Source organism: Copadichromis virginalis, linkage group LG16 (genome assembly GCF_057382275.1).
Source record: "Copadichromis virginalis isolate Kocher_CV1m ecotype Utaka linkage group LG16, C_Virginalis_male_GT1.1, whole genome shotgun sequence".
Classification (NCBI taxonomy): domain Eukaryota; kingdom Metazoa; phylum Chordata; class Actinopteri; order Cichliformes; family Cichlidae; genus Copadichromis; species Copadichromis virginalis.
This window is the reverse complement of record NC_140633.1, coordinates 8,322,765-8,349,494: the sequence shown is the minus strand read 5'-3', so window position 1 is coordinate 8,349,494 and position 26,730 is coordinate 8,322,765. Positions and strand designations below refer to the sequence as shown.

At 40.8% G+C, this 26,730-nt stretch overlaps 1 protein-coding gene across 2 annotated transcripts in view; it reads right to left on the bottom strand.

Annotated features, from left to right (window-relative positions):
• plekhm3 (pleckstrin homology domain containing M3) overlaps positions 1–26,730 on the bottom strand; it is a 49,382-nt gene that overhangs the window by 11,390 nt on the left and 11,262 nt on the right. For both annotated transcript variants that reach the window (XM_085435116.1, XM_085435118.1), the window contains exons 3-6: positions 24,672–25,778; positions 12,504–12,649; positions 11,832–12,025; positions 5,904–5,967 (exon numbers count right to left, since the gene is read on the bottom strand). In XM_085435116.1, coding sequence (XP_085291242.1) covers positions 5,904–5,967; positions 11,832–12,025; positions 12,504–12,649; positions 24,672–25,778 — 1,511 coding nt within the window. The remainder of the gene's footprint in view (positions 1–5,903; positions 5,968–11,831; positions 12,026–12,503; positions 12,650–24,671; positions 25,779–26,730) is intronic.

Sequence of the window (26,730 nt, the reverse complement as noted above, 5' to 3'; positions counted from 1 at the left end):
AATATTACATCCAAGTAAAAAAAAAATGTAAACATTAGGAAAATTAATAACTAATTTAAATACACTTTACATTATGACGATATCGACATGATTTTTAAAAAATGTTAAGAGTACCAAAACGGTGGAACCAAAATGCAGCCTAAGTTAATGTTAGGGAGAACGTAACAACAGTCAGAAAATAAAAATGTTTCCAGACGGACAGACGAGCGGACAGGTACCGAGAGTGGCACACAGATTTGTGTGTCCCTCTCCCCCCACACCAAACCTAAGTAGGCCTGCTCAGTCCGGTCCAGCCCAGTCCACATGACAAATGGCTCTCCTGATGGAGGCTGACAAGCTCAGTAATTAAGGCCCACTATAATTGCACTGGGCAGAATCAAACGACTGGCAGCACAGCTCTGGTGACTGGCTGGTTCTCTTGGGGGATGATGGGAAAAGAGGAAGGCACAGAAAGATGGATGGATGTAGAGTGAGAAATAAATATGCAAGAAGAAGAATATAAAGGCAACGTAAAGAAAACAAGGAAATCCATTTCTATTTCTTGCCCATAGTTTCTTCATTTAAAACGATTACTGTTTCAAATGAATTACAGCAAACTGGTTTCTCAGTGACTTTAATCACATTTAGGTCCCTGCTGTCAAAGCCTTCCAGAAATATACAGCGACACTTCTATTAGTTATACCGGAAGCCCTGAGACCAGCAAGGTCACTGTGGGGTAATTATTTAGACTAGAACTTCCAACTTGGGCAGAACAACAATGAAGCCAAATATTGACGACCGTCCAGAGTGTGTGGGTGAACCAGTAGAGCTGTCTTTAATGGTCGCTTAGGGACCGACCAACTTCTGTCTCAATATACAAAAAATATACTGCAGAGCAAAACAAACTGGGAAATTATTGGGATTATTAAAAAGAACATAAAGTACAGTACATTCAGTTATCTTCAAATCAAAATTCTCTAGTTTCCCTTTTCACCTCCTTACAAAAGAAACTAGTTCCTGAGTTTAGTTTCAATAAATAAACCTGGAACCATTCAGTTAAAAGTGCTGTCTAAAAATTGGAATTTGAGCATAATTCATACTTAAGGTAAGTGACATTAATAGCTTGAACTGCCAACTAGAACAATGAGACTGAATGGCAGCTCACAAGCTGCTAGTCCATCCCCCAGCAAGCCAGTCACCATGAACGTCTACACCAGTGAATGTGCAAAGGTCCTCATGATTATAGTTAACAAAAAAAACAACATGAAGCACTATCAGAATTCATTTCAGCATACAGAGCAATGCTGTAGAAGTATTCACCTATTTAACCCTCATTCCCTCCAAAAAACCCTCCCAGAAAACACACACACTTTTCACCTCCTCTCCCTCCATCCCTCCTCTTAAACTCCTCCCCCTCCAGTTGAACCTCTTTCTCTGCTCCATGCAGAGTCTTTGTGCTCCAAAACCTCCTAATCCCCTAAAACTGCTGTTAAACAGCCGTTCGCCTGCCCTCCTCTCTCACTCGCCCTCTCTCTCACACACACACACACACACACACTACCGCAGCTCCATTGAGACACTAGAAAGCCAGCTGGGATTACATGGCTGGAAAGACCAGAGTGAGATCTGTTTGGATAGCACCCTCTCTCCTCTCTCTGTGTCACACACACACACACACACACACACACACACACACACACACACACACACACACACACACACACACACTACCGCAGCTCCATTGAGACACTAGAAAGCCAGCTGGGATTACATGGCTGGAAAGACCAGAGTGAGATCTGTTTGGATAGCACCCTCTCTCCTCTCTCTGTGTCACACACACAGAAAACCTGACGTATGTTGGATGTCAGTGTATGGATGGTAGAGTCTGCCTTCTCAGGAGATTCCCCTAAAATCCCCAGACTTCCAAGTAATCTTCTGGCTGAGCAGATGTAAGAAACGTGTTTCTCTGATGCTTTTATTTCTTTTTAGTTTAAAAATCCAACCTTAATGGCACAATAGAATACTTTACTCTTTAGTGACATCATTCTATTTATTTTCTACTAAGGCACACAGCGATAGTAGAAAAAAGATGATTTAGCCTCTTAAAGGATTAAAAATTAACCAAGCTACTTGATTTGCTCGTAGGAAACACACCTTGGCTTGCTGCGGGGACAAAGCCTCGAGCCCTTGACGTCATGAGAGGCACTAGACTGATCTTGCTGCCTTTGACAGCTTCGAAGACAAAAACAAGATCTGTGATCCCTCACAATCATCTGCTGTCTTGAAAGCAACTTTGGTGCATCAAGGCGACAATAAGACAGAATGAGTCTGCAACCAGTTTGTGACTGAATGTCTCAATCTGTTTGTGATTCATATGAATTACTTAGATTAAGAATCCAGCTACAAATTCATAGAACTGAAACAGAAATTCAGAAATTCCTCCAGCAATAGTCAGGTAGTTGGTGCGGGACAGCCATTTAACTGCAAAATGGCACAGGTGCTTCACAACTTTGCTTTTAAATAGGAATATGACCACAATACAAACAGTGGACAACCAAGTGAGATTGGACCTCATTGCTCCAAAGAGACCTCATGAGTGCAGACTCACACAGATTGCCAACATGTTGCACTCAATCTGTCTGCGTTTATAAGCTAGATGACAATTACTCACAAATCTAAAACTAAGCGTGACTGCAGTCAGCCAAGCAAGACCATTATTGTTTGTGACAGGTTGCCTCCTAACTGTGAACTGCCTTGCAATCTGGGCAACCAGTTGGTTGAGCAGGCAGCACCCTCAGCTACTTGCTGTCGGTCTGTCCCCCCCGTGATTGCATTGATAGTTGTGATCATGTGGCAGCTACCAATTCTAGTTGCAAGGAGGTTGCTGTCCTAATTTTACTCTAGTGTGGCTCTAGAGTGCCACTCGCACCGAGACAGACACCCCCTTACTTGACATGACTGACAGTAACCATGGACTATACGAAAAAAATAAATACAAAGACTTCCCCAATGTTGATGTGCAGGCCAGCATTAGCTACAGGTTATATTTCTGCTACACAACACACAGACGTCTAATGAAGTAACAAACATCATGGCAATCAATCATGGCTTAAAAACCAACAGTTTTACATACTGCATCTTCAAACGTATGCACACCATAAGTGATGATTGTTAAAGGGAAATCGCAACAGAGACAACAGAAGCCTTTAAAAATCTACATTTGTAGAAATTGTAATGGATCACAGTTTCTAAATTACCGCTAACCTTTTTTATTAGGAGTGTTTGGGACAACAAAAGCCAGATTTACCATGACAAGGGATTAATACAACTGCAGGTCTCTATGAAATAGGCTTTGATTGACATTTTAATCTCACAAGGAACAGCTAGATAGCAGCTGTGTTTTAATTACATACATTTTATCAACCTGCCCCATGGCATTGCCACTCAAAAACCTCCACAGACATCATAAATCGTCACATATAGTCTAAGAAACTGTATAGCGACCAGTATTAGCATTGTGCAATCTCTTAACAAAAATAGCTCTTATTATGTGGATTGCTTGAATATTTGAGGTTAAAGCTCCCCTTACAATTAAAGGCATGAGGAGAAATCTTCCGGAGAACATATAGCACTTCCTCAAGAGGCCTCTGTGTGCCTGGACAAGTGTGAGTGGAGAGGCATGCCTGGCATACAGGGAATGCCAGGGTGTCACTGTGGGAAGCCTGCTGTCTGCGTACACACAAGCATTTTTCTTTCCTAGAAACCATCCTTAAAGCAAGCAGAGGGATGGTGCAGAGCATCCTTAGACAAACACATATGGCTTCTACAAAACCAATGGGCCTCTAATAGGGGATATGGGTGGAGGCTATTTGTTGGGAGGTTTAAAAAAAAAAAAAAGACTGGTGTGTCCCGGGCTTTAGCCAGGGGAGTTGAGCCTTCACTGACCTCTGGGGTGGAACAAAAAAAGCCACGTTGATTAAGAGTGTCATTTTATTCAGGAGGCGAATCAAAAGAAACAAGCTTGTTAATATGGAAAACCAATTAAGAGGCAGAGTGCTCAAGAATCTGTGGGAGGAAGGGTGAGAGAGGGGGAGAGGGAGCAGTGCACTCTCTCCCAAAGACACACATTGTTGAAATTAATTCAAAATCCCCAGTTTAGAGTTTATGACAGAAAATCAGAGTTTAAGCAGGAAAAAGACACACAGACACACACACTCAACACATGTGTGCTGAGCGTGTGTGAGGCCAAGGCGATGTTTAGAAGAATGGAAGGATGTCACGCTTTGTTTTTCTGCCTGTTGATTCTGAATGTGACCAATTAGTGAAGCAGAGAGACACAGAGTGTGGGAGTGGAGGAGGAGGTGGTGGAGATGGAGGTGGAGGCGGAGGGGGGGCTCCAATCTCTTTCACCGTGAGAGTCTGTGGCCAAGCTCTGAGTAGAGCAGGATGAAAGAAAAAAAATGGGGCAGGGTACAACATAATGAACATAATGACAAACAAAAGAACTTTTCAGTCATTTGTGGTCGCTTTCCTCTGACCCCCCCAACTCAGTCCGGCAACTCTGTGCTAAAAAAGGCCGCAATAAAGAAAAAAATAAGAATCTATGCAAATCTCTTTAAAATCTCCTCATTGATAATTTCAAAAAGACATGACGACTTTTAAACTCATTCACAGATATAAGCGTTTGTAATTTAATGAGAAAATCTGGTGATTCACTAAAATGCCAAAGTCTCTTTGTTACTGCAGAGTAATAATGCAGAGTCATGAGGATAAGATGCCAGACCATTGTTTTCTCAATCTGGATACTTAAAGTCTCCAAATGAGGCTGCTGGAGGATATCACCCTTTCTTATCACTGTTATGACACGGACACTCGCCAAAGAAACAAAGGAAAGGTTGTGTTTACTTAAACGCAACACAACCTTTTGGCAAATCAGACGAAAAGAGGAAAACACCAATGTGTTAGTCACGTCCCTGTTTGCTGCTCTCAGCTGCAGTTCATCGACTCTTGCTGAGGTCTATTTTTAGTAGTGGATTAATACATATTTGCTGCTTTAGTAAATAGCTCCTGCGTTGGGAATTCAGTGTATGACTTTGGTAATGAATGAAACCCATCTCTGAGCCGAGTCGTATGAGCGGTGAACATGTGCAGACTTGATCGCTAAATGAGCTCCTTTTCACAGCTTCTATCTGCTATGACATTAAAATTTGCAAATGTTTGTGTGCTCTTGATAATAAAGGAACATACCTTCCAATGACTAATGAAACAATGAATGAAGCATAAAAAAAATAGTTTTTTCAAACACTGGTCACCATATTACGATTGACACAGACTGAAAATGTCATTTTTAGCATCATAATCTGTTTCTCTAACAGACACTGACAAACCAAATGCTGCTTTACTTGTTTATTTAAGTTTATTCAAGCCTATAATCTATGCTTTATGCCTTATTCTACGTTAAACCTTCAATTTGTATTCAAACACGAAAATACATAATTTAAAAACGTGGCAAGCAGCTCAGTTCAGCGCTGACATTTTAGGTGGCCTGTTGATGGACTGTATGCTTTCTTCTACTCAATTTTAAGTCTATTACAAACATTGTGGTTTAGTCAAATATACCACTATTGAACACAATCCAGAGTTTTAACAAAATATTAATGGGTGCTGAAATGATTTTGTAGCTTCCAGCTTCAAGAACACATTCTGAGTTTATCATATATCTGCAGCAGCAGAATCTATCGGCGAGCAGGAGAGCTGCGTGCATTTCCACAGATGGCACATGAGTGGTAGCTTTTTTTGATTATTATTAGAGATACTTGACACAGAAACAGGACTGATCCAAGTCAAAGAGCAATGCTGTCACACAGAGTCACAGTTTATGCATCCTATTCTGTGTGCATGTAGCTCTGGATGTGTGCATGTACCTGCTGCAGGTCAGCCAGGGAGTACAGGTGGATGTGCTGTAGGAGGTATTCCCGGGGGAAAATCCTGTTGAAAGAACAACAACAAAAAACCATTTGTCCGTCACTTTCTATACAAACAGTTTATCAGGTTTAAACAGTCAGTGATGCTGATACTCCAACTCTTCTCTTTTGACCACGGAAAAAAGAGAAAATCTGGATTTAAAAAATGTTTGCTTTGTGATGAATCTCACAAAGATCATCCCACAGCAAGGTAGAGCCTGATGTTGTTTACACCGTGCATGAGAGATTTATGATACTTACATGCTACAATATACAAAACTGAGACGGGGTACCGGCGATTATACTGCTGACCCTTCAAAGTATTTAATATTAGTCATGTAGCATTTTGATGAATTATAAGATGCATGAATAAAACACACAGTATGCTTTGCACTGGAGACACTTAGAATCCTGCAGCATCATAAAAAAGCCACTGCCATGACATTAACCAACTATTGTTTATGTCATGGCAACAATTACTAGCATTACTGCACACAAACTGAATTCAAGTTAAATCTTAAACTGGCTTCTAATAAAACCATGCGAGGGAGTTTTACTGCAATACACTCAGTCATCTAAGTGTATAAATAAGAACAGAATGATCAAGCTCTGTGGGCCCATTATGAGCACATTTAATGTTTAACCACCAGCCATTCAGTGCAGTGATTGCTAAACAAAGTAATAATATTAATCTAGAGGCAAAAGCTTTCTCATTTCCTTCAGTAGTGTTTGACGAAACAGACGGCAGAGGTGTTGTGTGTGTGTGTGTGTGTGTGTGTGTGTGTGTGTGTGTGTGTGTGTGTGTGTGTGTGTGTGTGTGTGTTTGGTCCAACAATTTATTTTGGTTTGTTTTAGTTTAAAGTTGCTGGATGAGGAAATGTGAAATCTTTAAGATTAGAATTAGGTTGTGTTTAGTGAGAACATAAGACATTTAGCTGCAATGTTCAAGGTTACTGTGGGGGGCTACAGAGGGATTATGCCAACAAATGTCCTCACGAATCAGGAAAAACACACGAGTGTGCTATGAGGCCTCCTCTCAGACCTCTAAGAAGGATGGCACCACCTTAAATCATGTCTAAAGCTGTGCTGAGTGTCATTAAAACATAAGGTTGAGTGCATGGGTGAAGTAGACGCCTCATGGTGATAGGCACCACTGATAAACTGCTCTGTTTGGAACATTACCAATGGTTACCACATCAGCATTCATAGAAACTCTCTCTCTCTCACACACACACACACACTCTGATTGTGTCGTCCATGTGCGGATGAACACACCCTCAAAGTGTGTGCTGATCTTGATAAAAAGACTTGAGAACTAATATGTTTTAGATTAGCAAGAGCACACACCAATTCATGTACACATATGTACACACATGCCAACAACTGACAGTATTTGTGCAAGACCTGATAGGATCTAATTCTATATTTTATTTCGATATCCTCTGGGCTATTTCCACTCCGACTGACACACCTTTTATTAAATTCTGTTATCCCTCAGTGATTATTATTGTGTACTGAAGGTGGGTCTGACCTGAGTAGGTCTGTGTACAGATGTAGGAAGAAGTTGTGCAAACGAGTATGTTCCTATGTGTAAGTAGTGGACAAACCAACAAATTACAACATGGAGCAAACAAAGCAGCATCTCGAGGCAAAAACAAGCTTATCTTTTAAACCTCTGGATGTCTTTTTATGTTGACAAAGTGTCAGGGAAGTGCTGATACAACTTACGTGAAGCTTTACATTTTTGTCCATCACACAGCCTCCTGAGTTACTAACGCAAGAACAGCAACCTGCACGTAACTCCATGACATCCCCACTGAAGTCAGGAAGGACATCACAATGTTGTATGTACAGACGGGAATTAAAGCACTTCTCAGACAAGCGTACTATCGATATGTTGATACGATAATGCCAGGCATTAGGATACAGAGATTCTATGTTACTTGATACAATGAAGGAAAATTATCTGTGTAACCAAAGATAAGCATAAGCTTTCACCTGTGGTCTGCATTTTACCCCTGTGAGTTTCTTCTTCTTCACCACAACTTGTTTAACTTTACATCACTCTTCACTGATAAGTGGCAGCACAAGGAATCATGAAATAGTGACTGGAACATCAAATCTATACGTGTTCTGCCATTTTGAGTTTATTTCAATGATTAACATATTTTAAGAGCAAACAATACCATTAGTTTTCCTAATCGTGTACAGACATTGGAAAAAGAACACACTGTCATGTCCACATGCAGTCCTGTGGAAAAAGTAAGCACACCCTTACTGCTTGCATACTTTATACTTTTATGACTGTTTATGTCTAAATTTTATCTACCATGTTTGCTATATATACATTTTTCTTATGTTTTTTATGGTATTGTTTACGTGTTACTGTAAGGTGACCTTGAGGGTCTGAAAGGCGCCTATAAATAAAATGTATTATTATCAAAAGAATACGTAGCAGCCAAGTGGTGCTAATCAAATGCATTTCATTAACTGATCATCAGAAAGTGTGATGATCTCTATAAAAGTAGTTTTGGCAGTTTGCCGGTCTGGAGCATTCAAGTGTGTTCAATCCCACAATCTTCTCAGGAGTGGACGTCCTAACAAATTCACCCCAGGGTAAGATCAGGCAACGCTCAGAGAAAATACAAAAGCAAGCTACATCTCAGAATTAATAAAATTAATTCTATTCAGTTTTATTAATATACTGTGCCAAATCATAACAGCAGTCGGAAGTCACTTTATGTTAGTAAACCACAGACCCTATAACAATACAGCAAAACCCAACAATCAGATCCCCCCCATGAGCAAGTACATGGTGACAGTGGTAAGGAAAAAAAACCCTTTTAATAGGAAGAAACTTCTGGCAGAGCAAGAAGGGAGGGGCAGACATGACCAACAATTTAAAAAAAAGACTGTTTGGAAGGGTTGCCAGAAGAGAGCTGCTCTCGGAAAGCTTTGCTTTGGATCGCAAACTTGCATCTGAAGAGATGAAAGCAAAGTGGAGATGTTTGCTCATAATGCACAGCACCACATTTAGTGAAAATCAAACACAGCATATGAGCACAAACAACTCATACCAACTGTCAAGTACTGTGGTGAAGGGGTGATGATTTGGGCTTGTTTTGAAGCCACAGGACCTGGGCACCTTGCAGTCATGGATTCCACCATGAATACCTCTGTATACCAACGTAGTCTAGAGCAGCGGTCCCCAACCCCCGGGCCTCAGACCGGTACCGGTCCGTGAGTCGTTTGGTAAGTAGTTGAGGCTCAGGTGTGAAATGTATGGTTTTCAGGGTTTTTATCGGTTTTCAGCGTTATTTTGTTATCGTTTTTATCGTTAACTCTGTTTTCCTGGGTCTTTTCACGTGTGTTATTAATAAATCTTCTTTTTTCGGTACCGGTACTAGTTGTATTTTGTTGTATTTATCCGCGACACCTTAATTAAAGGCCAGTCCGTAAAATTATTGTCGGGCATAAACCGGTCGGTGGCACAAAAAAGGTTGGGGACCGCTGGTCTAGAGTCAAATGTGAGGCCATCTGTCTGACAGTTAAAGCTTGGCCAAACTGGGTCCTACAACAAGACAATAATCCAAAGCACAGACGCAAATCTTCAACAGAATCTCAGAAATAAAAAAATTTAAAAAAAATACAAATTGAAGAGTCCCAGTGGTCCAGTCAAAGTCCTTAGTTAGATCTTTACCTGACTTAAATGCTGTGTTGGGCTCTTAAGAGGATTGTGCATAAACAAATGAACCGGCAACTCAATATACTCAAGGCAACGCTATAAAGAGGAAATTAAGTGGGCCAAAGATTCTGGACTTCTTTAAGTTGCTTGAAGACGTTTCACCTCTCATCCGAGAAGCTTCTTCAGTTCTAAGGTCAAATGGTGGAGAGTCCCAGATTTAAACCTAGTGGGAGTTTCCCCCCACAGAGGGACAAAAGGACCCCCTGGTGATCCTCTAATTGCCTGAGCCAAGGTGTGAAACTGGGTGTGGGTCCCAATCAGCCAGAGTTTCGGGTGTGTTCATTGTGAAACCTGGCCCCACCTTATCATGCGAATTCCTGAGGTCAGATGGCCCAGGATGTGAGTGGGCGTTAAGGCGTCTGGGGAGGGAACTCAAAACTGGATTATAGATGGCAGAGAGTTGGGGTCGTAAACCATCGCCTCTGTTCAAAGATGGTCGCTCACAGTGGACATAGATGGCTTTTCTTTCCAAGCTCTTTTGACTACAATGACCTGGATGACTGAGAACCTTAACAGACATGGGCCAAAGATTCCTGTGCAAACCTCTCATAGTGTCCGAGAACCACTGCACAGGGCCACAAACACAGCTTTGAGGGCCCCGTGTGGTTCCTTGTGTGATTGTGTTTCCATAGCATATCTCTTCAGATCCCCTGAAATAAACTAATGACTACGGAAAGGTTTTAGCGCCATGGCCCTCATCAATCCTGCAGTGTTTGGAAGTGACGGGGCACTGGCCGGCACAAGCTAATGGGACAGAAGTAAACACAGAGCGCCACGATGCTGCTCGGCTTGACTACTACGGCATGACTGAAATGCTTTTTTTTTTTTTTTTTTTTTTTTTTTTTGGAAGTTGAGTTTGTGATCCCGATTTCCTATTTTAAAATGTTAGAAACAGATTTATATGAATGTTAGGCTTACATTGCATTATGGTGACTGTAGCATCCATCAAATCTAGTTTCTGCTCTAAATAATCAGCTAGGAAACTATAAGAAAACGCAGACTTGGGTTGATCACTATTTAAATTGCCCTATTAAAATATAAGTCATATTACAATTTCCTCTTGATTTTAAATGCAAAACTATTTATAGCTCACTTAATCAATGATCCGAATGCATATTTCAGTGTTTTTCTGCCCACTAACCAACTGATGAATCATGCATTTCATCTCCACATGTAAATATTTTTATAGACTTTCATCTTATTTGTTGCCAACATTAAAGTATGACAAATCTATGTGCTGCTTCTCCATTAGGAATGCTCTGTTAGTGAACCAGACCGGGGCAAGGAGCATCCATCACTGCACAGACAAGGCTTTCAGTGTGTGATCCCACTCACATAAACAGTCGTCCCCCCTGACCATCACACACATCGACATATACACACACAGACACATGTCTTTAATGTATAAACAGTCTATACACACACAAAGGAATGCATGCAGATAAAAGTTATGATAATATATACATATGGACTCAGACACACACATATGAGCATGTGCACGTCACGCAAGGAGAAAATAACAGTCAGTCATAAAGCATTATTAAGGTTTCTGATGTGGAACATTTATTTTTAAATAATCTCTGCATATTCATCTGAGCAGAGCTTCCTTAAAGGATCGTGTTTTGTCTCATGTTTTCCTCCTTCCTTTACATTTAGCCATATAACTTGATAAGCTTCTCGGTTAGTTCAAACAACTTAGCTCTTTCCTCCATAAACATGACATTTGACCACCTCCCCAGTTCTCATAATGATGAGTTTTGACAACTCAGGATATATTACATTAGAGTAGTTTCCAGGCTTTTCCGGGGAGAGACCACCCTCACTAACTTCTGATTCACAGCCAGTCATTTTTTTCTATAAGCTGGCCTTAAAAATGACAGAAACCACTCAGTTCAGAAAAAGGCTTCAAGGCTTTCTCTTAGTCGGCTTTCAAGGGGTGAAGAGTTAAGGCTGGGTCGGGGTATCGGCTTGTACTTGCATTTAAGAGACATTACATGAATTTAATTTTCTTGCAAAATTCTTCAGGTCAATCAGCACGAGACATTTCAATTTGTAAAATATTTGCGTACCTCCTCATTACTGCTCACATAAAGTAAATAACTGCTGGGCTACAGAAATGCATCTCAGTCCCACAGTGTTCATACCTTCGTCTGAGGTCCTCAGCAACGGTCGCTCGGCAGCTGAACAGGTAGGCCCGCAGTGACTGGAGCTGCTGACGGAGACGCAGGACTGTGCTCAGAGGCTCACAGTGTTCATACAGACAGGGGTTAAGCTGCTGGATGTCCAGCAGTGGCTCTTCATACACAAACTCCAGGAACTCCTTGGCCTGTTTGGACACCTGGAAAAGTTTACATTAAAATGACTGCATCAAAGACCACTGACATATGAGGGATAATCCTGAGCTCAGACTTTAATGCTTGACAAGATAGAACAAGATAAAACCTGGGTGGCTAATTTTATTTACCCCCCGCCCAGAGCTACAGTAGCCATTTTCTGCTTTTTCTATTAATTGCTAATAATGTGGGGGGCTGGAGTCAGTAAAAGAAGTATGGTTGGCTAGTTGAAAAATAATCCCATATTGAACACAAATCTAAGACCACGCTTTCTGGCAGTAGCTTAATATTTAGCGTACAGATGTGATAGGATCAATTTTTCTCCAGTACTTACTGGAAACCTGCAGATCTTTAACAGTAGTCTTACAGTATACTATAAGCTAAAACATGACAAGGCTTTTTAAGCCCCAAAGCCCCTCCTCTAATGATTCTGCATTAAAAATTTGTTTTTTCTTTCATATTTCTGTGTGTATGCTTTCATACCTTGTGCTTGCTGGTGTCCCAGTTGTGCAGCAGGCGTGCTGGGATGAGGAAAGAGTTGTCCTGATGGCAGCTTTGGCAGTAGTACCAGCCACTATAGTAACAAACCTTCGCCTTTCCTCTGGACAGACCAATGGGACGCTGACAACCTGAGGAGGAAGTCATTGATGAGTATATGTGTGCCTTCAAATTTGGTACTTTAGTGTGTCTGAATGCTATCAGGACAACTCAAAGTCACACAATTTGCTTTTCAGTCCCAAAACATTTTAATCCAAAAGTGTTTTTTTATTGTCTCTGACTCACATATCATCAAATTGCAGCTTCACTAAAGAGATCCATATCTGTAGCTGTATTTGTTATCATGGGCTAATTAGTATTGCACACACTTGGTGTTAAAAGTGCACTGAAGCAGACAAAGACGAGCCCTGAGAGAGAGCACAAAGGCTGTAATGCAAATTGGTTGGTGTTAATATGTATCGGTTTATTGCCCCACACTAAATGCCATGCTAATCCAGCCAAGTAAACCTGTAGATAATAAACAAGATAGCCTCTATTTGACAAGATGCTCTGACCCCGATAAGGTAATCCATTGGATCAGGAAACACAGATAATCAAACTTAAATTATCACCTTGCAGGTTTTATACCTCTGACAACCAGGCAGGCTTATATCCATGCCTGTTCACTCATAGTATATGTAGTGAATACCTTGAAAGCAATTAATGGGTGAGGACCAAAGATCAGTGTCACTCGGTTTAACCAAATGTGAAATATGGTCACAATCTCTTATCCATCCCTGAATTATGGTTACATAATGGTCAAATGTTTTTCTTGCAAAATAATAAATAATATGATGTCACAGTGAAGTGGACCTTAGACACAGTTCATGAACTTGTCGTTCCTTTTTTATGTTTTTTATTCTGACATTTTGATGTTGTGATGTTTTGAGGTTGTGTTATCTTGACAAACCAAAGCCACTCTGAAGACAACAGCTGCCTGCGAGTGATCGCAGACCTGGCCCTTGGCTTCAAACCAATCGTTCAAAAGGCATCCAGATCAGAAGCTGATTGCACACCGTCATTATAACTTGGGTCGTGCTGTGGTCCACAACCACCGTTTTCTTTAGTGTGACTAGGGCATAACAAAGTGGGGGTGCGTGTGTAGCTGTGTGTGTGGACAGACATTGTAGGGTGGGGCTAGCAAAACTGAAATAGTTGTTCATGCAAAGTTCATGCAGTGCCTGTGTTTGGAGGTACGCAAATAAACAAGCTCTTGAGCCAGACTTTCACTCTTTCACTCATTACACAACCGTTTGTCACATTTTGAATAAACACTGCGAGCAGCTTCCAGAGAGACTGCCTCCATATTTATGCCACAGTGGGTATAATGGGTGCTTTTTATCATGCTTTCCAGTGACTTTTCAAAACAAGTATAAAGCCACTGATGGTGTTCACAAATGTGTGTGGAATGATGATGAAAACTTCTTCTCTGTATGTTTGCTCAGCTTTGTAAAAACTTCATACACACTAGTTTGGTTCCTGTGCCTTTTACTGCTTTTAATAGAAGAATTTCATCTTGAAACGTTTAATACATTTGGTATTTTAAACTATATTTACGTTGTAGTGAAATATCTTTAAGCGTATCCACAGAGCCTAATGTAGTATGCACTACAGCAACAATATCCCTCTTGTTTTTGGCTGAGGGAGCCTGTGCTGATCTCCACTGCAACACAGAAACTCCTGAAACCACACATGCATTCTTCAGAAAGATGATCCTGATAGTTCCCATTTAGTGCATCTTCTATCCAAAATCTTCACCTCACTGATTTGAGGTAATCCCTAGATAACAGAATCCTGGTTCTCCCAGTAGCCACAACACAGCAGACTCCATTTACAAGGAGCTCTGCAGACCTAAAAGACCAACAGATTCTCTGCTCTATTCAGCCTGATAGCTTCCACACTCTGCTTTGTCTTCCAGGCTCTTTAAAGTTCATTCTTCACCCAAACACCCGGCCCTGCTCTCTGATCACGCGCACCCAAACAGTTGAGCGCTGAAGCAGTTCAACAGGTGTCTCTTATCGCACCATCTTAGCGGACACAGAGCCTGGAGGAAAACAGCAAATGAGGAGAGGCACAGAAGAAAAGATCCTGAAGATTGTTATCTAGGAAAACACAGGCTTAGGAAGCTACGGAAAAAAGAAAAGGAAAAACAGTGGAAGAGGGACATGTGTCAGCGTGTTTGTCAGCTCTGCTTTAACACAAGAAGCGCAGGCTGAATGAGAGGAAAACAGGAAAACAAAGACATAATAAGTAAAAAGCTATTGAGAGATGAGAGGAAAGAAGGGACTGCGTGAAAGAGAAGAGTAAGATCAAACAAGCGCAGATGATGGCAGACAATAAAGACAACTATCACAGACAATAATCTGAAAAAAGGCAGACAATGGTTCAATCAGCATTCAGAGCTGAGCTCCTTCTTTATCTAACCAAAATAAAAAACATATTAATTTGGGAGCTTCACTCACAAAAAGAATGGAAAACCAGGCCCAGCTAGTACTCCACTAGAAGCTTTGATTCTGAGATCAAAATAATCTTTTTTTTTTAAATATATTTTACTATTCAGTTCATTTATTGCTTAAGTTTTCTTCTCCCTACCTTTAAGCCAGCTTTCTTCTGATTGGCTATTATTTAAAGAGCAAGTCAGAGAAGAGGATATCCACTCTCTCTGACATCACACAGAGCCAAACATAAAAAAACAAAACCGTCTGAAACCCAGTGTTTAGAGCAAGTCTGAGACCTGGGTTATTGCTCAGTGGGATTAATTACACATATGCCGACCTCAATATTTAAAAATTCTTGCCATATGTAATATGTAAGTGTATATATGACAGATAAGAAGAATAATGCGGCCTGACGGTAGGTGGAAAGTTCTAACATTTTCAAATTCTTAATTTTTTTATGCTTTGAATGTGATGAAATGCTAAACTTTGTCACTGTGAATCAAAGAGATTAGTAACGGATAAAAGAGAATCGTGAACAACTCTGTACAACGCTGTATCCTGTGGGACGATGTACCAAAGCTCACAAAGATCTGAACTACGGAAGAAAAGCTTCCTATAAGTGAGCCTATAAGCGAGTGGCCAGTGCAGTCCCTGGATGTCAATCCTTTTGCCTTTAATTAAAAATGTGAGTAAACCTTACAAAGTGATTTTCCATCTGTCACATGTATGACCTCAACATGAGTCAAAGCACCGTCAGACGTGATTTGCCTGTCTTACTTCCTGTCCGCTGTGTCTCTAATTCATATCTCTAATTCTAAATCAGCATCCATTTTTAAGAATTTATAAAGTTTAAACAATGTGCATTTGTTTTTCTTTAATCAAAACCACTGTGCAAGGATACAATCCTCGACAAAAGACAACGATAAAGTCTTATCTTACTGAAGGGCTAACAATTGAATACATATGTGTAACTCACTTCTAGTTAGGCTTATTACAGCAATGAGCTCATGCTGCTGTTTTGGTCAATGCTCTTTCCAAAAAACCACAATCCGCTGGTTGGCAGCCAGCAGGCTGAGGGGATGGTTAACAATCAGAGAAACACTATGTCACTTCGAGGAAACGGCTGACCACCAGATCAGCTTTCTGGCCAACTGTGGTCTCAAATTTGGTGTGCTGCTGTTGGGACCAGAGGAACAAAGACAGATATGTATGTAGCCTGAAAACATTTGCAAACCGAATAACAACCTTTAACCTAACCTCAAATTCTATATCATGAGTAAAAGAAGAGAACACACCCACGCTGACTGGTCACACGGTGGCGAAAGGACCTCTACAGCAGCGGGGGCACTCTGTAGTGTCCTTTGCTCAATAAAACAAAAAGCAAAGTCAACAGCAAAGGCAATGTGGACTACAGAAGATGACAAATATCAAATAACACCATCCGTATAAATCTGATGCTGATCTGTGCCTCTTCCAAACCTCGAAACTGCAGCAAGACAACTGCAAAACATACACACTGCAGGAATTCTTACCAAAGAGCAGAGAGATCAAAGTAAGGACAGGTGGCACTTCTGTGTTCTGGGAGCAATGAGAAATATGTATGCTTTACGTCACATTACTCACTCAAACTAAGGTTGGACTTTTAGGAAGTTGTGTTTTTAAGAATATTTACTGTCATAAAAAGTAAATCAAGTCTAAGCAAGTATTTATATATAGATATACCTGCGATTCTTATCCAAGCCAATACAAAGTGGACACTTAGTGAATGTAAAGTATAGACACTGTGGGTTTAGAAGTATATATCATGTAAATAAACTGTAATAACACACTAGTGACTATACATAAATATGTAAGGACTTTATAAAAGTAATTATATAAATTACAATTTCAATACATAGAAATAGCAGCACTATTTCATCCTTGACAGTCAACTCATTCTCCCATTAGGCACTTTTGTCAGCAGTTTCAGTGGGCAGATTGGAGCATGATTGTGGTCAATATCTTTAACAAGGATGCATATTTTCATCACTGTGAAGCATCTAAATCCAGGCCGAACGAATACCACCCAGCGGCACAACTGCAGCTTCTTTTTATAGCTACTGTTTGTGTGTGTTTGAAGTGTTTGTACATTACAAAGCTGCAAAATCTCAGCTAATTTCCACCCAAACTACAAAGTACATTTGTACTTTTTGGTTATTATGAAGAAGAAAGAAGGGTGATCCCAAACAAACTGTCCACCTAGGATGGTTATGTGGAAGAGTTTCATGTAGACCAGAGCGATAACAGTTTGAAAGACTTTACAACCATCCAACCGGTGTAGGTAAGTGTGTTTCTATTTCACTTAGAAATAGAAATTTGTTAAAATACCTGCAGCGAGTGTATGTGTTAAAAACCTGCAACTTTTGTTGCCTGCAGGACACAAGAAAAAGTTCAACCCCACCACACCCAAACCATTTTATCCATCCTTAATGGAAAAAAGCATTTAGTGAAATAAAGGTCCGCATGACTCCATCTGCAAACTTGTTTGTTTACTTTCTCTACATTAATAGCGTTCATCCAGCTTAGTTTCACTCTATATTTTTCCTCTGGCAGTGGCTCTATGCCCACCAGCCGGGTCCGGCTCACAGTTTGAGAACCAGGTGGTGTAGCTAGCAGGTGGCAGATGAAAAGACACTAATTATGCTTATTTTAACTGAAGTATTAAAAAACAAAATCTCTAGTGGAATAACTGATTACTTAGTAAAAAATAAAATTCATATTGATTTGAGGTTTTAATTAGCCTCTCTAGCATGGGGATTTGCATCTTTCCTCTCTTGTATTATTACAAATTTAATCCATTTATAGGTGCTGTTGAACAAAATAGGCAATAGGTGAAACAACAGTCTGGGCTCATAGCAGGGGTGTAGCCAATTAGTGGCCCCCTCCGACCCACCCCGCACAACCTATACTCACAGAAACAGAGTTGCATCCACTAACTTTTATAAGTTCAACAAATACCGTTGTTTCAGATGCATTTAACATCACAACCACCCATTTATACTGAATTTATCTTATAGGTCTATTAAAAATAAACAAAAAAAATGACATTGGCAAATATTCTATATTTTATTATTTGAAGGTACAAGAAAAAAATCATAATCATGTGAAAAAGAAAGTGAAATCATGTGAAAAAGGCTGTTGCTGATGATTTACATTTACTTACCAACTTAATTCCTATGGAAGTAGAAATTGTGCACACCTCTAATAAAAGCAGAGGTTTTATTAGTTTGCTGATTTGGCATTCAGGCATACAAGTGTGTGTTAACCCACAATTTTCCCAGGAGTAGAAGCAAATTCACCCCATGTTCAGACCGTGCAATGCTCAGAGAAACTGGAAAAAAAACCCAACAGATACTAACTGAGGCCTGTAGAGTCTAAGATGTATGTTAAAGTTCATGACAGCATAATAAGACCAAAAGACCAAACAAGTATGGCTTGTTTGGAAGAGTTGCCAGGAGGAAGCCTCTTCTCTCTAAAAAAAAAAAAAAAAAAAGAAAAAAAGAAAGGAAGAGCATGGCAGCACCGCTTAGGCTTGCAAAGTTACATCTGAACAAACCACTTCTGGAACAATGCCCTTTGGAAAGATGAGACCAAAGTTTGACCATAATGCACAGCACAATATCTGGTAAAAACCAAACAAAGCATAGCATCACAAAAACCTCATTGGACAGATGTGAGGTAATCTGCCTGACAGCTACAGCCTGGCCCAAACTGGGTCATCAAAGAGGCCAATGATCCCATGCGCATTACCAAATCTAAAAGCAATTCAAAAGTCCCTCCACAATAATGTGAGAGACTGATAAGATCATACAAAAAACTATTAAGCATATTATGCTAGACGTTACATTTCTCAGCTGTTTAGCCTATTTCTTTTCCACAATAGCAGAAATACTGTAATCCTCTCAAAGGCTACTTTTAAAAAAATGTCCAGAGTAACTATTAATAGTTTCAGCTGCTAACTACTTCCTTCATTATCAGCAGAGCAACAACCTCGTTTTATTCGCGTCTCTGATCTTTTATGCGTCTTTTTGGGATGCAGAGAATGAGAGACAGAGGGAAAGATGAATGGGAATTCAAACATAGCTCAAAGGTCTACCGATTGTACTGCGGCTCTCTGTAGTGAGAGAGGGTCACTTTGACCTGCTAGCAGTGAGAGAGAGAGAGAGGAAGAGACACAGAGCTACAGAGAGAGCGAGAGAGAGAGCGATGACATCAGGGAAAAAAGGGGGCTCATGCTTTCATCTGCCCGGCAGTGGTTCAAACAACCACACCTCTGACAGGACACCCGTGTGTGTGTGTGTGTGTGTGTGTGTGTGTGTGTGTGTGTTATGTACATGTGTGAATTAAAACTCAAAAGACGAGAGAAGCCTGAGCTTTGATGTGTCCCATTCACACCAACCAAACACTCCAATGAAAATGTGGACAAATGGAGAGTACTATGAGTAAGATGGCGTGTGTGTGTGCGTGTATGAGAGAGAGAGAGAGCGCAAGAGAGAGAAACTGTTTGTCTTTTGATGTGAACCCACCTCCTACTTCCTCACTTCTCTCATATCTACTGATTCCCACTTCACCCAAAGCCCCCCTGTCCCACAGATTCACATGGTCTGTGGGGGCCTGAGAATGTGCTCCAGCGCAAAAACAGGGGTCATCTAACCTGAGAGCACACTCTGCACAATGTGTGTGTGCGTCTGCACACTCATGCGTGTGCGGCGAGGGGTTATGGGGTGATGGAGAGTCACAGCCTTCAAACGAACACTAACCATTTCCTTCAAAAGGAATCTAAAATGCAGCAGTTCCCATATGTAATTAGCTGAATATATTTTACATTTTAAACAACGATTCACTCGATATGTTTATAAGGAAGCAGCCTGCATATGCAAAGAGAAGACTTGAAACAAGTTCAAAGGGAAAACGGTGAAAGCTGAGGTAGCATACCGAACATGAGGTACTTATTACCGTCTTGTAGTCGCACGCTAAACGATTCTCCAAACCTACTTTCAGCTAAAAATGTAAAGGTCAATGTCTTTTGAAAAGATGGAGGTTTGATGCACATTTGCACAGCGGATGGCTGGATTCATTAATAAATAAATTTTCTATTTGCACCTAAAGTGCAAATGCATGCATCCAATTGTTGTCTGCTTTTGATCCATATATACAAGTATCATCTGAAGATACTATGAGCAAGTGCTTAGCCACAGTGAAAAGGAAGAACTTGCTAACAGGGTGTTTGACAGAAGATGGATGGACGAATGAATGGACAAATACTGTTTTGAGTGAAAGAGTGACGCTGCCAGGAAGAAGCTTGATAATGAGGACCCACACTTGAAACCACCAGCTGATGAACTGTGTTCCTTGTTATTGTCTTATCGCTTTCCTTGTTTTCCCTTGACAGCGTCATATCTAATAAAACAAGTCAAACTTAAAATGTAAACAAAAGAGGCCCAGAGTATAAGATCTTTGGTGACGTCTGATCATGTGCCAGGGGAACAACTTCGCTGGATGTCTGCTGGAGCAGTGAGCAGCTTTCTTCTCAAAGCTATACCACTATTTGGAGTTTGATGGTGATGGAGAGTGTTGGAAATCTATCCAGCTCACGCCAACGTTTGTTGATTTGTAACTTTCTATCCTCTGCTGCTTCTCTTCAATGTGGCGTCCACAGGGTTCAGTTTTACGCCCCCCTTGGATCTATCTTCAGGAAACATGGGATTTCTTTCCATTGTTATGCCAATGAGTCCCAGATTTATTTTCCTCTTAAAAAGATAAATGGTTTAACAGCAGACTCCCTGTTCAGATGTCTTGGTGAAATAAAGGTCTGGGTGGCTTTGATGAGCAAAAAATAGAAGTGAGGATTTTCGGTGACACTTCTGAGACACTACTATGGATCTTGGTTCTTTGGCGCAGTACGTTCAACTGAACATTACTAATCTGGGAGTTAAAATTGATGCGGATCTTAAACTTGAAAGCCAGGTCAGGGCTGTTGTAAGATGTAGCCTTTTTCATTTGAGGCAGTTAGCCAAAATAAAACCTATTTTATCAAGGCTGCTTTTTGACACGGTAATCCATGCCTTTGTTACATCTAGGCTGGATTACTGTAACGCACTTTATTGGGGTGTTAGTGATGTGTCCATTAGGCATCTGCAGGTTGTGCAAAATGCTGCAGAGCGTCTTTTAACTGGCACAAAAAAGTCTGAGCACATTATCCCCATTTTATTTCACTCCACCGGCTACCTGTACATTTTAGGATAATTTTGAAGTTATTTTATTTGTTTTTAAATCTCTTAATGACTCTACTTTTTCCTAATTCTCTATTTTTAACATGTTTGATTTTATTTTCTGTTTATGGTATTTGTATATGTACAGCACTGTGTGAACTAGGGCTGGGCCATATCACACCATTCACAGTAATACCGGTATAATGTTGGGCAACGATAAGAAAATGAAATATTGCGATAGAATATGGGTAAAACGCGCACGCGCAGTGCCTTTGTTTACATACGCACATGGCGGAAAAAGCATGGCGGCGACGGAGAATAAGAAGGGCGAAAGTGGATCTTTGAATGAAACGGATGAACCAGAACTGGTTTGCTGCAACTTCAGTGGTGTGGAACTGGTTTAGCTTTCGTCCCTCAGATACACAACAAAGCACATTTTTGGTAGAGCGTGCTAGCGGGCCGTCGTTATTACCGTGTTGTTTGGAAAATACGGCACACTTAAAATCAATCCTTTGATTTTTCTGAAAATCAACAGTGCCCCTTATAATCCCGTGTGCCTTATGTATGAACTCTGGTTGTGTTTACTGACCTCGAAACGATTTTATGTACACGGCACTCGAAAATCTGTCAAATGTTTCAGTATGACTTTGCTAAGCTACGAAGCCGCACCGCTTGATGGATTGTCGGAGCATTACAGCTATCGTAGGCGGAGCCTCGTGGAGTGATACGTACTGTGCTTCAACATAATATTACCGTATTGTGTGTGCTTAACCTCTTTTTAAGTTTTGTGGATATTCTACATGGTCATGCTGAGGATATGTCGGCCAATTTCCACTGGAAATGCCTTTTGGTTAAACTGTCAGCAAGGAATTTGCATTTGCACTGTTAAATTTTTATATAACTTTAATGCAAAAAACAGCCGCTTGTTTAAGTAAAAATACATTGATTTTTTTTTTTTTGCACTAATAAAGTTGTGGAGTTGTAAAGTATTTTGTCTCGTGTCAATTATATCGTTATCGCAAATTTTCAAATGTATATCGTGATAAATACTTTTGGTCATATTGCCCTGCTCTAGCGTGAACCCTGGTTTATTTTAAAGTGCCTTATAAATAAAGGTGGTATGGTATTAACAGAGAAAATGTCAAACTGAAACCTGTATAACATCCCAAAACCTACTTCGATAATTGACTGTATAGGGAAGAAGACGAAGAAGACGAAGAAGAAGTGAAGACTGAAAACATTTACATCCATAGAAATCAGGATTCCCACTTTAAGGGAAGGGAGGGAAATTTTAAGACCAATTTCCACAAAAGAAAATCTTGAAAATGAAAGCTAAAAACCTGTGAGAAGACATAAGACCTCTATAACAAGGCCTTGAATTCAATGGTTGTAAAAGACTTCAGGGCTTCTAACACTGTAGGAGACCAAGAAGGGATACAGTCAAATAAATGAGGCGGTGACAGCAGGAGAAAAGGGAGACAAAAAGAGGGAAAGGCTACGAGTGTGAAAGAACTGGTGAGCGGAAAAGTAAAGAAAGGGAGGACAGGAGGGAAGTGAATGGATCGAGAGAGCAGAGGTGTGCTCTGTATAGAAAAATGGACGTATCCAGCTGTCCCGTCCTACCCAAAAACCCTTCAAACAAACAACTACAATCAGGGCTGACCACTGTAGCATCCCCAGGCTGCTTTTATTCCCTCTCATTCATTCATTCATTCATCCATTTTTCCTCTCCTCCAGTGCTTTAAGCCTACCAATTATCATCAGTTGCCCCCAGACGGCCTCTGTCCTTGTTCCTGTTTCAGCTGGCTTTTCAAACAGCTCTGCATTAATAAGCCAGTTGTTACAAATAAAAAGGGAGGTGAGCGGTGATTATTCAAAGCCCTGCTAAGAGACAGAAAGAAAGAGAGAGAGCGAAAGCCCATGTTTTACACCTAGGGTGAGTAAATGCAATTTATATGAATTGGTATGAAGAGTGATAAAAAAAATAACAATAAAGGAGAAGAAGGCTGCGATAGACCTGGAAATGAAAAATCATTCCTGCTAAATACTGAAAAACATCCGGTGATCCTGACAGAAGAGTTAGAATCATCACAGAAGACATCATCTACAGTGCAGCTAAAGAAAATAAACTACTATGAACACCAGCTTGGGAAAAAATAAGAATGAATGATGAACATGTAGCTATATGAAGGTCACAGCAGATAGCTACAAGCAAACAGTTAATCCGAACCGGACATCTGCAGCTCACAGCCTACATGATGAACATGGAGTTTTAAGCCACTTAAAAAAAAATAATAATAAAAATAAAATAAAAAATCGCATTTTGTAGTTTTGAAACCATCAGCTAATACCAGCTGGCATAATAAGGTGCATTTATAGGCATCCATACAGATACCTAGAAGATAGTGCTAACATACATCTGCAACAGTGTTAAACTATTTATACAAAACAATCAAAAACAAGACCAAAAAGTTTTTCGAGCCATCCTAATGGATCTTTTTTATATGACTGTCCTGCAAATAACGTAACAACAAGCCCTTTTCTACCTGACCCACTGTTCATATTTTATTCAGTAATAAGTGCGCCATTTAAAATGATTTACGTCTCTGTATTATATCATTTTATTCTCTAATGAGCATATATTGGGTCAGTGGGCATCATATGCATTTTCAACTTCAAGAGCCCCAGCTGACCGTGTACCTTTCTTGCCTCTTCTGTTTACATTAAAGCCGGGTCCAGTCGAGTTTCCTGAGAACTGCAATAATCAGTCACACTTTGTTGATGAGAAGACTAAACAAGCAGGCCGTGAATAAGAACAAGGCTGAAAGCAGGCCAATGGGGGTGAAAGGGTGAAGGGAAGATATTTCTGTATACCTACAATAATGTCTTGGGAGCCAATTAGGCAAAGTTACTTGTAATTGTAGAGATTGTTGTTGGGACTGAAGAGGAAAATGTGCAAAAAGCCTAATTAAACAAGAAATGAAAAATAAAGAAAGTCACAAAATCACAACTAACAGTTGTGATTAACTAACAGTGTATATTAATCACCAAATTAATATACACTTTCCTGTGCTTTGCATCATCACAGGAAAGTGTATATTAATTTGGTGATTTCACCTCTAATTACGATACAGGAAATAAAAATTTAATGATCCAGCTTAAGAGCTAGCTCATATGTTCCCCAGAAAATAATTTATACTTAAAACACATGCCGTAAATACAAAAATGGTCAAAATGTGGCACTTGCAAATGACTTAACACCAAAACTCTGCACATAACCTGCTCCAGACCAGGTTATGTGTTTAGCCTAAGATGCCACAGTGATTTAACCAGGTAAAATAAAGAGCCACTTTTAAGACACAGAAAACTCAGCCTTCAGGATGGTAATTTTCTTCAACTTGTCTGTGTTTGTAAAAACCACTCACCTGCACACCTGAAGCTCTGAGCAGTGAGCCCCTTCTCCACAGCCAGACAGGTGAGAATACTGAGGAAACTGGTGGTGACCGACTGTCGCTTTGCTCTCTGTGCGTCCCTGTGCCTCCTGTCCCTGGATGGATTTGATCTCAATAGCACCCCTTGGAGACCAGGAGGTCCTACTCCTGGTTCTGTCCCTTCTTGTGCAGGCCTCTGTGTTCTAACTGCCTCCCGCAAGGTCTCCACCCACTCCTGGGCCTTGAGGTGACCATCAGCACGAAGTTTGAGTACCCCTGTTGGGAAAACAGCCTGAAAAAATTCCCCTTTCCCCGTCCATGGCTCTCCATTCTCTAACTCATGATCATGATGAACAGCAATGCAGGACGCCAGCGAGTACTGGAGAACAGGTTGGGACACAGACCCACGGCCTTCTGTAGGGAAGGCCTGGAGAACAGATCTGGTGAGGACAAAAGTGAAAGCCCGCCAGTTGTTCTGATCCGTCAGCTGGTACAGTAGACCGACTCTGAGAACGTCCTGGCACGACTGCGTGAACAAAGGCAGGGTGGTGGGTCTGCTCAGGACAACAGAATTAGGTGGAAGACAGAGCGATGCCTCTGCTGAAGTCGGGGTGTCGCTTTCGCCATCAGGCCTGGTGTCGAGCCCAGAAGGAGAAGGCGAAGACGAAGGTGACATGGGTGCAGGAAACTTCACGACATGATGATTTTCTACTCCGCTTTTATGCTGACGATTCTCCTGCCTCATGGGTCTGGCTGCCTGCACCTTCTCCCAAATCAGCCGTCTCCACTCCATGGCTTCCCATTGGCTGGCCGTCCTCAGCTGAAGACGTGTGCTGTTGAAGAAGACAGCCTGGATCGTGCGTTGGTCTGCGGGCTGGGTGATCTGGCCGGGCTGGCTGCAGGGTGCTGGAGAGATGACGCTCTGGCAGTGTGACAGTGAGTAGGCAGTGCCCAGCTGGCGGTTGGCACTGCTGTCCAGAGCGTACAGGCGGAGCTCGCAAGGCGTCAGCTCAACATGGCAGGGTGTCCAGCGGCCTCGCGGCCCCTCACGCTGCTCCATCTCACACTGCTTCACCACACTGCTACTGCTGCTTTTATCAGCTGGACAGGCACAGAAGAAGAGCAGGGGAAAAAGGTAGAAATGAAACAAATGAATAATATATATGTTCAGAACAAGCAGTTGTTTTAACAAGGGCCTTTCCGTTGGCAATTTACAACCATAACCATCCAAGTTTTAAATGGGGATCAAAAATGTATGTTTTTAACAATCCCCTCACCATCTGAGGCATGTGACTTTAAGAAGTAAACATCAACCTAGAGGTTCCTGGCTGTCAAGGAACTCTTGACAGCCAGATGTTAAGTATAGATACTTAACATCTGGCTGTCAAGAGTTCCTTTTGTGGGTGTTGGCAGCAGTATTGTTTGCATGGTTCAAGTTTAGCTTTTCATGCACATAAAAACTTAACATTTTTCATGCCCTACTTCAAGATTAGTAATTTAGTTTCTAATATTTTCTTTTATGTTCACGTTATGTTCCTTAGTTACTTTTTAACTACCCAATTCGACACTGGTTAAAACCAGTCAAGTGAAAATTATTTACATGGGAAACATCTCATGCAATAAGCTACTTAAACTACAATAAAGTTTTGCAAAAAAAATTCTGTAATGTGTGTTTCAATACCATTTGATAATCTTTTGATAATCCACTGACATTTGATCATGTTTAGGACTAATTAATAAAACAGAGCTCAACAATGCTATCTCTAACACAGCATGACAAGGTGATCACAGAAATAGTGTGTTGAGGCGTGCTGTTGAGAAAGTGAGTGGCGGGAACATATGGATCGACGCCAGAGGAGGCAATTGAGTCCACTGTAACTGCTATGAAGTCAGCTACATGCACACTTTAAAGACTAAAGGTTGGGAGAGATACTGAAAGTGGATTCTTTGTGGTTCTCCAAAAAGTTGATTCTGTTCATCTGGACGTAGCGTTTTGTGGGAGAAACATTTCATCACTCATCCAAGTGACTTCTTCAGTCTCAGCTGACTGCAG